The following is a 13,298-nucleotide window of genomic DNA, read 5'->3' as shown; positions in this document are numbered from 1 at the left end:
TAGATGTAGAAATGAATTACCCCTTGATTTTGGAAACAAGCAACTCATGAGAGATCTCTTAGGTAAAACTATTTTCTAGTCAGATTCTAAACATGCAAGGGAATCCATGAAAAGATACAGGCCTTTATGAGCAAATGAAAAAAATTTTTTTTTTCTTAGAAGAAATATTCCATTTTCTGGGCTCAATTCAGTTCAAAGCAAAACAAAGCAAAAATGGTCCCTTCCAAAGGAAATGATAATACTGTGAGTGAGTGCTAGGTGGCTTGTTTTTGACATGAGTTGTAAAGAAAATATTTATAATTTTTCCAAAACGACACTTTGTCCTCTGCCTGTCTACTTTTATTTTCCCAAAATGAAAGCTGAGTTTCAGTTTGGTAGGCTATGCTGATGTGCATGCTTAGTTGTTTTAATCGTGTCCGACTCTGTGTGACTATGCACTGCAGCCCACCAGTCTCCTCTGTCCATGGGATTCTCCAGGCAAGAATACTAGAGTGGGTTGCCATGCCTTACTCCAAGGGATCTTTCTGACCTGCGTTTCCTACATTGCAGGCATGTTCTTTAAAAACATATTGGGAAAGTCCTGGATGAGTTGATCATAAGAGAATTGGCAAGAATTGTGGTTCATCTAATACAGATGTAATTTTGCCCAGCATGTCCTGGGATTGTGTGTACAAAATAAACACAAACTGAGATAATTTGAATGGCTAAGGACCATCTTCCGTGTTCTCTGACAGCCTTCCTGGAGCAAAAGGATCAAAGAATTTGAAGAGCTTTGTGGTGGTGACTATCTTTGTCTATTAGAGTATCATTATTACCATATAATATTTCAAATTATTTCTTCGCCTGAATGCCTCAAAGAAAATTTTTTTAAGGTTTGCAGTAGTGGTGATATGTAGAATTACATTTTTTTCTCTTCATAGATATATATTAGTATTCAACTTGGTAGTTGACCATTACCTTGTAAACAGGAATTCCATTTACAAGAAAATAAATACTTGTTAGCTCGAAGACTCACCAAAATCCTCCAAATATTTGTGTTGGAGAAACAATTAAAATCTGATTTCAAGGCCATTTATTATTTACTTCATGTATTTATTTCTGAGGCCCAAAAACATGGATGTGATCTCTTTCTGAGTCCTGATGGGAAGTGTAGGCAAAGAACTGGACTCCGGGGCTTCATACCCGCCACTGATCTTCCCTCTGATTCTCATGGCTTCTCTCCTGTTTTCCCCCCTTCCCTTCCAGATTGCTTTCATCACATAGCAGTGCTAGAATGTCACTTTCTGTCTTCACCAAAAAGCAGTTTTCATTCTTCTGGAGTATTTGTGTATATAGCCAAGTGGGATTAATTAACTAGATAGTTATAAGAATGGAGGAGCAGATAGTCACACGTTTATAAGAATGGAGGAGCAGATAGTCACACGACAGCTGTGAGCCATTTAGAATACTGTAGTACCTGAAAAATATGAAATGATTTGGGACTTTATAAAAGAAAAGTTTCATCTGTGGGAAAAAACAGATAGGTGGTGGCATTTGACTGTTACCTTCCTTCATAAGCATTCTATGTTTAGCTTATTACCCAAGATAAAGTGTAGATCAGTTTTTTTTTTTTTTTTTTTTTTGCCTTTCACATATGTATATAATATGAGTAAAATGAAGAGTTTTAATTGAATTTGGATTCTCTTTTCATCCTGAGAACTGAAAGGGAGTTTTTTTTCTTGTTTCCATGGACCAGGTGATGGAGAATTAGTGGGAAGATAAAATGATGTTTCTTCTATGATCACTCTGAGTATGAGCTCAAATTGGGAGGAAGTAGATTTGGTAACTGATCCATAATTTTTACTTCTGTCTGGGAAATGATTTCTTGGTATAATAGACTGACTGTTTATATTTTTAAAAGATTTCTAACCTCAAGAATCTTAAGTACATTAAAGAATCAAATCAAAGAAGTAGACTAATATTAATATTAGCAGTATGGGGGTAATAGGTGACAAGGGCTTCCCAGATGGTGCCAGTGCAGGGGACGCTAGAGATACAGGTTCCAACCCTGGGTCAGGATGATCCCCTGAGGAGGGTATGCCAATCCACTGCAGTATTCTTGCCTGGAGAATCCCATGGACAGTGGAGCCTGGCAGGCTACCGTCCACAGGGTCACAGTCGGATACGCCTAAAGCAACTCAGCATGCACGCACAGGTGGCGACAACAGATAACCACACAGACTTCTTTTCCACATATATCCAGTCAGCAGGAGCATCCTTGGAACACAGATACCAAAAATCTTGATGCCATTTAAAAATATTTTAATCACAGTGCTTCTAATTCCTGATTCTGGATCTTGTGTGTGTGTGGAACCTGTGCCCTACTATTCTCCTACAGTTTACAAGCACATGATTATCTAAGAATTGCAGAATTAAATGATGGGGGAAAGAACTAGCACTTATTGCAGGCTCATGAAATGGCACGTGCAACGTCTGCATGAAGTGATTCCTGTCCAACATCTCAAGATTAAAAACAGTGAAGTTTCTCTCTCTTGCTGTTGATCAGCAGTTGTTTTCTAGGCCAGTTTGAAGCCATCAGTCCGTAGTTTTGGCCCTTGTAACATAGAATTCTTTTGTAATTTCCAAGGACAACTCCTGAGTTTGCTTTCCTCTGAGATGTTGTAACTAATAAATCAACTTTAGTGTTTGGTTGTCATATCAACATGGAGAGCATAGTTCAGTGCACAGGTCTGAGTTTTCCTGCTGTGTCACTCAGTGGCTGGTAAATGTCCCAATGTGGAGAAATGCAAAGGTCGCCTAGCCCTTTCATTATAGCTTGAAAGTGAAAGTTGCTCAGTTGCGTCCGACTCTTTGTGACCCCATGGGCTATACAGGCCATGAAATTCTCTAGGCCAGAATATTAGAGTGGGTAGCCTATCCCTTCTCCAGCAGGTCTTCCCGAACCAGCGTCTCCTGCATTGCAGGCAGACTCTTTCCCAACTGAGCTATCAGGGAAAGATTTGGGTTTTACCTTCCAGGATGGATTACTAGTTGATAGGCTTGTGTGTGTGTTTAACTGTTTTTTTTTTTTTTTAATTTAGAAGTGCACACTTCTGAATTTCTACAACAACTGATTTCTTTCAAAATTATAAGTGATAGAAATAACAGAAAAAATATATGCCCACCACCCCTTATTTCTTTAGGATTTTGATACAAAGCTCCATTAGCAAATGGGATGATAAAAAGTTACAGGGACAGAGGGTACCAGAAAATCTGAAATTTGTCCTAATCATGCCAACATCTTGGGTCTTGAGTCACCCTAGATCAGCACCAACCTTGTGACTCAGGATGGGTACCCTTCCTGAGAGGAGAACTTTGCCCACTTGCTAGTTTCTCAGTAGACTTCTCTATGACGACCTAGACCATGCCATCCTGCCTCACCTAGTTTTGTAGGACTTGGCCTTTTTCTTTTATGACACTGCTCCATGAACTCAGCTAGTTAGAATTTGGATAGGGATAAAAGGAAGATACTAATGGTATACTTATGATCTCATGGTGCTGTTGAGAAGATTAACATATTTGGGATTAGGGTTGCTCCTGGATCCCTGGAAACAGATAATAGACTTGAAATTAGAATTCTAATTTATCCCTGGTTGTTAGCAAGCTTTTCACCCATATTTTCTTGAGAAATAATCAGACTGTTCTGCTTTTCCAGTGTTCTAGAAAATTCTGTAAGACTCCCTCTGATACCTCACTATAACTAACATAGGAAAATTTGCAAAAAGTTATAGTGTTTATTAACTTTCAAAGACCAGTAGGAATTGAGACATACTTTCTTACTTAGAATTTGATTAAGTACGTTCATTTCCTGCCCAGAAACAAAGAATAGGATTGGTCCTAATTGTGTTTCAGAACACCAATTTTAGTAAAGTAGATTTTAGGTTTGTAAACTAATATGACTCTAAGTCTCTAGGGACAGCTGTATACAATTTCATGCTGTGTATTTCAGAGAGGACACTTGGTTATGGTCATATGCCCACCACATTTATACTTTGTCTTCTGTACTGTCTAAGTTGGTTCATGGGTTTCTTTTATGGAATTGGGAGAAGATCCTACAGGCAGACCTGTCAGGTTTTCTGTTTCTTAGCTGGAGAAGGCAATGGCACCCCACTGCAGTACTCTTGCCTGGAAAATCCCATGGACAGTGGAGCCTGGTGGACTGCAGTCCATGGGGTCACTAAGAGTCAGACACAACTGAGCGACTTCGATTTCTCTTTTCACTTTCACGCATTGGAGAAGGAAATGGCAACCCACTCCAGTGTTCTTGCCTGGAGAATCCCAGGGACAGGGGAGCCTGGTGGGCTGCCGTCTATGGGGTCGCACGGGGTCGGACACGACTGAAGTGACTTAGCAGCAGCAGCAGCTCTAACCTAATGTACCAAAATATCTTGAAATATCAGAGTTGACATTTTGACATGCACCATTCATACATGCATACTGGGTAATTTAGAATTCAGTGAAAGAGTTTAAACTGTAATTTAAAATACTGCTCCAGTTTATTTTTTCATATTTTCATTTATTGTTTTGTGATTGCTTAGGGGATAAAGGTGCATTTAAAGTTTTTTTGCCATATATGCTTGCATTCATTTCTGAGGGAAAAATAACCAAAAATTAAATTAAATATAGTCTGTCAGATGTCTGAAGTAGGTTATGACCAAAGTCACTCCCCTTTGAAAAAGAAATGTGTATAAGAGAAATTCTTACTTTGATAACATAATAAAGGTCTTCTTTGAGAACAGGAACAGTATTTTCGTCATCTTTTGGTTTATTGCTTTTTTTCCCCTCCCCAACTATTAAAGTCATTCCGGACAGGAAGTTCACGTACATCATGGTGAGACAGATTTTGACTGAAGAATAGCACTTTTGTATCTAACACCCGGCTCTTAAATAAGATAAATGTAGGTTATCACTGTCCTGAATCATGAGTCCAAGGAATGGAATGAATAAGCAGAAAATTTTCTATTCTAAATGGAAAATACTTAAAAAAAAAAAAATCACAGAGTACAATATAATTCTGCCAGGGGTCAGTTCTGACCTGAAACAGAACCAGAGGTGCCCCCTGTGTGTGGGGACACCGTATACGTTCTCTCCTCTCTGTCTTTTCTCCTGAACTTGTTTGTGGGGAAGAAAGAGAATATTGCCATGTGATTTTTGCCACACTTCATCAAGGAAAAGCAATCAATTTGCCTCTAAAGAGCAACATTTCAGTGGATTCCCATTGATACATGATGCCATAAAAATATATCTGAACTAAATTTATACCTGATTATTGATTTGGATGAATGCTTCAGTACCAGAGGAGAAAGATTCAGGATCAAGTACACTCACAGGTTCTTACACCAGAGTCAGTGTCAGCCTCCAGGGAGTTGGAGACTTACCTTTGAGGGAAAAGGCCGTTAATGACCATTAAATTTGAGTATCTAGTTTGAATTCGCATCAGGAAATTGATCATGAAGGACATTGTTATATTACTATGAAACTATTTCTTTTAAGCCAAAAATACCTTCAAAAGCAATGAATACAAGTCTGACACAATTAACAAACCAAATGTAACCGGTGACACTCTTTTCTGAGCAATAGTTTTCCTTTAATGGGTCCTTCTTAATACTGAGATAGACCAAATCCTCCTTGCCTTTGGTCTTTGAAGATGTGAGTGCATATACGAATAGTGGAGTTTGAAGCTTGAGATTATTTTCTTGAAATTTGAGATCTGTGTGATTTTTTTCCAGCTGTGTCATTTCTCTGGAATGTGTTTTAAAACCATGACACCTTTCACTAGCTCCCCCAGAAATCTAAAACGGCTGTGACTGCCATTTTGTTCCGTCCTTGGGGTCTGAGCTGGACATGAGGAAGCAGATCCACAAATAGTGGCTCCGTTTCTCTTTGCAGTTGACAGTCTTAGTCTTTTAAATCACTGTTGTTTGATTTTAGCTGGGTATGTCCTTGGCTTACTACTGATCAGATACTTTAAATGATTCATTGTTTAAATTTTATTTTATTAACTGTGATGAAATACTTGTAACATATGATTTACTGCGTTTACCATTCTAAGGTGCATGGTTCAGTAGTGTTCTGAACTCTTTACTTTGTAAATAGAAGCCTCTTTCAGTTTTTATATTTGAGAAGCATCTTAGCGCTGCTGTAGCTAATTACCATAGATTGAGTGGCTTGTCGGAGAAGGCAGTGGCACCCCACTCCAGTACTCTTGCCTGGAAAATCCCATGGACGGAGGAGCCTGGTAGGCTGCAGTCCATGGGGTCACTAAGAGTCGGATGTGACTGAGCGACTTCACTTTCACTTTTCACTTTCATGCACTGGAGAAGGAAATGGCAACCCACTCCAGTGTTCTTGCCTGGAGAATCCCAGGGATGGGGGAGCCTGGTGGGCTGCCTTCTATGGGGTCGCACAGAGTCGGACACGACTGAAGCGACTTAGCAGCAGCAGCAGAGTGGCTTGTAAACAATAACAATTGATTTCTCACAGTTCTGCTAGGGTGGGAAGTCCTAGATCAAGATGTGGGCAGATTTGGTATCTGGTGAGGACCTGCTTTGAGATTATAGGGGGCTGGTTCTTGGCTTCGAGGGCACATGGGGAAGGGGGCCAGAGAGGTCTGTGCCGGGGTTGCTTCTATGAGGGTGCTAATCTGTCCATGAGGGCCCCACCCACATGTCCTAATCACCTCTGCAAGGTCACCCACCCCACCCCGCTTCCTAATACCATCACCTGGGGGTTTAGAATGTCAACCCATGAATTTGGGGGGACACAGACATTCTGTCTACAGCCTCGAGTAACTCTTTCTTGTTTTGTTTTATGTCGTGTTGTTACAGAACTCCAAGATGGGAGGCAAACTGAGCAAGAAGAAGAAGGGGTACAATGTGAATGATGAGAAGGCCAAGGACAAAGACAAGAAGGCTGAAGGGGCTGGGACAGAAGAGGAGGGAACCCCAAAGGAGAATGAGGCCCAGGCTGCTGCCGAGACCCCAGAGGTGAAGGAGGGCAAAGAGGAGAAGCCGGAGAAGGATGCCCAGGACACCACCAAGCCCGAAGACAAGGAAGGCGAGAAAGATGCCGAGGCGGCCAAGGAAGATGCCCCGAAGGCAGAGCCTGAGCCGACGGAGGGGGCCGAGGGCAAGCCAGAGCCCCCCAAAGATGCTGAGCAGGAGCCGGCGGCTGCCTCAGGCCCCTCCACTGGCGGCGACGCCCCCAAAGCTTCGGAGGCTGAGGCAGCAGAGCCTGCGGCCCCCACCAAGGATGACAAGAGCAAGGAGGGAGGGGACGCCACAAAGACTGAGGCTCCCGCCGCTCCTGCCGCGCAGGAGACGAAAAGTGACGGGGCCCCAGCTTCAGACTCAAAACCCAGCAGCACTGAGGCTGCCCCATCCTCCAAGGAGACGCCGGCAGCCACGGAAGCGCCGAGTTCCACGCCCAAGGCTCAGGCCCCCGCAGCCCCCGCAGACGAGGTCAAACCTGCCGAGACCCCGGCAGCTAATTCCGATCAAACCGTAGCAGTGAAAGAGTAACAAAGGACAGCCTATGGAAAGAAAGAAAAAAGAATACAGCTTAACGACGACCTGTCTCTCTTGTCTCTCTATCTCTCTCTCTGTCTCTCTCTCTCCTATACTAACTTGTTTCAAATCGGAAGTAATCATATGTATTGCCCAAGAATAAGGATGTGGTCCCATCAAAGGGAGGGAGGGGGTGGGGAGAATCCAAATAGTATTTTTGTGGGGAAATATCTAATATACCTTCAGTCAACTCTACCAATCAGCCCTGGATTTTCAAGATCAATGTCTGAAAGTGCAGTACATCTTTTGTACCTGAACTGCTGTCACACGCGCTCCTGCCACTAAGATCTGAACATCTTGTCTTTCTGCAAGGGGCGGGGGGTGGGGAGTGAGGCGTTTGATTCTGCCCGCAGGGCTGTGCCAAGGCAATCAGATGTTTATGAAAGCAGTATTTTCTGTGTTTTCTTTTTCATTTACAGCTTTTCTTATTTTGATATTTTTTTAATGTTGTGGATGAATGCCAACTTTCAGACAGCCCACCGTAGCCTGTCCACATGTATCTTGATGCCAATACTCCATTTTTCCTCCCCCGGTCTTTTTGGGAATAACAAACATTCTCTCATCCTACTTAGCCTCCCTAGATTTCTCATGACGAGTTAATGCATGTCCGTGGTTGGGTGCACCTGTAGTTCTGTTTATTGGTCAGTGGAAATGAAAAAAAATAAATAAAAAAAGTCTGCGTTCATTGCAGTTCCAGTTTTCTCTTCCATTCTGTGTCACAGACACCAACACACCACTCATTGGAAAATGGAAAAACATAAAAATTAAAAAAAAAACAAAAACAAAAAAAAATGTACAATGGATGCATTGAAATTATATGTAATTGTATAAATGGTGCAACAGTAATAAAGTTAAACAATTAAAATGAAGTCATGAAGACTACTGGTTTTCTTTTTACCACCATTACCCTTCCCTGCTCCTGGGTCATTGCCTCAGTAGAGAACAGAACAATTATTGGGAGTTTTCTTGGGTATATTTGGATAGAAGAATAAAGCAGGATCTTCAAGGTTATTTGTTTAAAAAATGAGCTGGATCAGTGTCAGTCTACGGAGATATACTCTTAAAAAAATGAGGATGTGATTAATTAAAAGTCACATTTTGAATGAAATACATTGTAAAACAATAAATGGATTTGAACTTAAAGGCTGGGTAGAAGAGAATCATAAGGTCTTATAGATAGATAACATGCAGGTAAGTGGTGAAACCACTGAAGGTTATTTTATCTGTTTGTAAACACATTCATGGTAGCTGTGGACTGAAAGCAGACACGAAACCGGCCTTTACAGTGACTGGATTCCTGTTCCAGTTTTGCACTGATGACTGAGGGACTGAGGGCTTTTAAGTCACTTCTTTTTTCTTTACAATATTGTATTGGTTTTGCCATACATCAACATGAATCTGCCACGGGTGTACACATGTTCCCCATCCTGAACCCCCTTCCCACCTCCCTCCCCATACTATCCCTCTGGGTCATCCCAGTGCACCAGACCCAAGCTTCCTGTATCCTGCATCGAACCTGGGCTGGTGATTCATTTCTTATACGATATTATAAATGTTTTAATGCCATTCTCCCAAATCATCCTCCCTCTCCCACAGAGTCCAAAAGACTGTTCTATACATCTGTGTCTCTTTTGCTGTCTTGCATACAGGGTTGTCGTTACCATCTTTCTAAATTCCATATATATGCATTAGTATACTGTATTGGTGTTTTTCTTTCTGGCTTCACTCTGTATAATAGGCTCCAGTTTCATCCACCTCATTAGAACTGATTCAAATGTATTCTTTTTAACAGCAGAGTAATACTCCATTGTGTATATGTACCACAGCTTTCTTATCCATTCATCTGCTGATGGACATCTAGGTTGCTTCCATGTCCTGGCTATTATAAACAGTGCTGCGATGAACATTGCAGGCTTCTCTCTTACATGTAAGGGGGTTAAAACAAACCTGTTTCACTTCTGAAATACTAGCTTGTGTATATGCCTGGTGATGGTTTTATGGGGTGGACAGGTATGTCCCAACAGAAGGTATGTCACCTCTGTGACACACCTTGCTTTCTCCCCCAGGACTGGAATGGCGACCCCAGGCTGCTCATATTCCATAGATGGGGAAGGGTTGGGAAATTGGTATCAGCAGTCGCTTTTATGGAGCAGTGAGGCAGGTGCATCAGTCCTTTAACCTAAGAAAAGAAGGAATTGTCTCAAATCTCTTGGTGGTGGTTTAGGTCTTTTGCAGTTGGTTATTAAAAGCCAAATCTCAAATATAAAGCACTTAAAAGTGAAGTGAATCCTGAAAAGTGAAGGTTGCTCAGTCGTGTCAGACTCTGACCCCAAGGACTGTTACAGTTCATGGAATTCTCCAGGCCATTTACTGGAGTAAGTAGCCTTTCCCTTCTCCAGGGGATCTAACCAACCCAGGGATCAAACCCAGGTCTCCCGCATGCAGGCAGATTCTTTACCAGCTGAGCCACTAGGGAAGCCCAAGAGTACTGGAGTGGGTAGCCTATCCCTTCTCCAGGGGATCATCCCAACCCAAGAATCCAACCAGGGTCTCCTGCATTGCAGGCAGATTCTTTACCAACTGAGCTATCAGGGAAGCCCCGAAGTTAATCCTAGACAAAGATTTCTCATGATTGAGTCCATGAAATGGCAGGTTTGAGAAGAGTGGGTTGGGTGGTAATAGAGAAATAATAGTAATAGAGTAATAAATAGACCCTGACCTAGGAAATTTTCTTTAGAATTTGTGAAGGGCCAGTATACTGGAATTAATTCCCCAAATTAGTTCATCCTCATCCACTAGTGAACAGTGGATGAGGAGGGACCTTATTCGGTTTTTATGGGTTACATTACAAGGATTAAAAAAGGAGAAGTCCCCTCCAATTATCATCTCAGTAGTCTAGACTGTACCACACTTAAGATGTTGCCAGTGGGTTATACTGGAGAAGAAGAAACGGTGAAACTGGATACTAGGGTTCAATGCGGTTTCTTGTTTCTATAGTGAAATAAATTTGAACTCTTAATGCTTGAAAGCACAGCAAGAAATATGTAAACACATTAACCACCAAGCAGCTGTTTTAGGTAAGAAAAATAGCAGAGAAATGTCCACATTATTACCAGTGTGTCCTGGCCTATGTAAAATAGCTCGGGGGTGGATTAGTGGTGCTGGTAGAGAGAGAACAGATTCTTTGAACCATGAAGGGTATTTAAATGATTACTAATATTAAGTACCATGCATTTCTTGCAGATAGATGTGCTCGTTGATGAAAGTCATATAAATTCACTCTCTTCATCCTTTTCTCATTAAAAAACTCACTAGGCTTTTGGGTGATTAGAACAATCAAATCAGTCTCCTGGATTAGTGTTTATCGCTATAAATTCCCATTTAGGGATAAATGAAAGCAAGGAGGCACTTTCCTTAGTTTATTTACACTTAAAGTTGTGTGGGAGAATTAAAAAATCCGAGTTATTTTTCTCTTTTCTAACTCCAGTCGGTGTTCCAGCAATGAAAAATTATCAGAAATGTGGTCCTCCAAGTACCGAAATCAGAATTTCAACCCAACCGTGGTTCATGACATTTAATTTTACTGTAGTGAAGAAAACCTTGGTTTGAAGTTGTGTATTCAGCAGAACGTGTTTTGTGTGTGGGAGTGATGCACTCAGCCCGGAAATGTTGAGCGTCCATTTTAACTCTGGAGGAAGCTCAATTGCTCCGTTCTCATGAATGATCTTAAATAAAGGGAAGGTACTGCATAGACTTGTGCGTCACTGGCAAGTTATTTGGGGACTCACCACATGTTTGGCTCACCACTTCATGTGTATTTAACATCTGCTTTATGGAGAAGAAAGGGTTCCACTCACTGGGTGCCTATGTACCTACAGCAAAAGCAACAGAGAGTGAAATGAGCCTTTCCACAGTGACCAGCTTTGTCCCTTTACCTTGAATCTCCTGTCCAGTAGCTAACACTGCCGCTGCATGTTAGGGATGGACTCAAGTCCTCAAGAGCTGGTGTGTGCCATGGTGATCCCGCCTGGCCTAAACCCTAAGAGCAGGCCATCTTCAGCCTGTCTGTGGTCACTGATGCAGAGGCCTCACATGGCCACCATCCAGGAACCACACTTGCCACTGTTAGAGGAGTCAAGGCCAAGGTTCGGTGTACACTAGGCACATGGTTGTCAACCATCTGGTGCTGATAAAATCTAGACATTCTTTAGTTGCCTCAGTTGGGAAAATTATTAAATGCAGCAGCTACACACTTTGTTCTCATAAAACATCCCCAAATCTTAATTTTCATTAAATGAAATACCATGCTCTATTGAAACACATTATCTTCATTGTAACACTCAACATCAATTGATGTCCATCCACTGTCAAAACTGGCTTAGGAACACACATTTACATTGTTTCTTTACAGACATAAGGCTTTGACATATAGTAAATTTCACTCAAGTTTTATTTATGGAAAAAAAATTACTATTTAGATAATTTACTATTTTGTTGTAATCCAAATTCTTTCCTCAAGATTGATGAGATTAGTTCTCATTCTTTTGATTTCTATTTCCCAGCATAACAGTGCAGTTATTTTACTCTTTGTTTTTAACCAATTTACACAATATTGGAAATCAGATGCTTGGAAGATAATTTTCTTACCATCAAATCTAAATGAAATCCTTTCTGGGTAGAGTAACCTTGATTTAGGATTTCCTCTTTCATCACTTTAAATATATCCTTCCATTCACTTCTGGCCTGCAGAGTTTCTGTTGAAAAATCATCTGTTAGCCTTATGGGGATTCCTTTGTATGTCATTTTTTGCTTTTCCCTTGTGGCTTTTAATAGTTTTCCTTTCTGTTTAATTTTTGTTAGTTTGATTAATTATGTATCTTTGTATATTTCTCTTTGGATTTATCCTGTATCGGACTCTGGGCTTCCTGGATTTGAGTGACTATTTCCTTGTTGGTGGGAATGTAAATTGATACAGCCACTATGGAGAACAGTATGTGGAGTCCTTAAAAAGCTAGGAATAGAACTACATTATGGCCCAACAATCCCGCTACTGGGCATATAACCTGAGAAAAGCACTAGTGAAAGATATGCGTGTACCCTGGGTGTCCCTGGTTCCTCAGTGGTAAAGAATCTGCCCACAAGGCAGGCTTGGATTGTATCCCCGAGTCAGGAAGATCCCCTGGGGGAGGGCATGGCAACCCATTCCAGTATCCTTACCTGGAGAATCCTATGGACATAGGAGCCTGGCAGGCTAGAGTCCAAAGGGTCACAAAGAATTGGACACACTGATGTGACTGAGCATGCACACGTGTACCCCAGTGTTCATTCAGCACTTTTAACAATAGCTAGGGCATGGAAGTGATAGCTTAAAGTGAACAATGTCAGGTTCATGATCTACAAAGAAGAAGATTTAGCTTCTGGACCAGGGACCAGGCTTGATCACTCAAAAGGTTTTATATAGCAGAGTTTTCAGTTTAGTTCAGTTCAGGCACTCAGTCATGTACAACTCTTTGTGACCCCATGGACTGCAGCACTCCAGGCATCCCTGCCCATCACCAACTCCCAGAGCTTGCTCAAACTCATATCCATTGAGTTGGTGATGCCATCCATTCATCTCATCCTCTGTTGTCCCCTTATCCTCGTGCCGTCAATCTTTCCCAACATCTGGGTCTTTCCAATGAGTCAGTTCTTCGC

At 41.5% G+C, this 13,298-nt stretch overlaps 1 protein-coding gene across 3 annotated transcripts in view; it reads left to right on the top strand.

Moving 5' to 3' along the window:
• The window catches only part of BASP1 (brain abundant membrane attached signal protein 1), a 54,919-nt gene extending 46,446 nt beyond the window's left edge, over nucleotides 1-8,473 (top strand). For all 3 annotated transcript variants that reach the window (XM_061393843.1, XM_061393840.1, XM_061393842.1), the window contains one exon: nucleotides 6,867-8,473. In XM_061393843.1, coding sequence (XP_061249827.1) covers nucleotides 6,876-7,559 — 684 coding nt within the window. In that variant the 5' untranslated portion in view covers nucleotides 6,867-6,875 and the 3' untranslated portion in view covers nucleotides 7,560-8,473. The remainder of the gene's footprint in view (nucleotides 1-6,866) is intronic.
• The last annotated feature ends 4,825 nt before the right edge of the window (nucleotides 8,474-13,298 follow it).

Source organism: Bos javanicus, chromosome 20 (assembly GCF_032452875.1).
Source record: "Bos javanicus breed banteng chromosome 20, ARS-OSU_banteng_1.0, whole genome shotgun sequence".
NCBI classification, from domain to species: domain Eukaryota; kingdom Metazoa; phylum Chordata; class Mammalia; order Artiodactyla; family Bovidae; genus Bos; species Bos javanicus.
The sequence above is the reverse complement of the archived record's forward strand: the minus strand, read 5'-3'. Positions and strand labels throughout refer to the sequence as shown.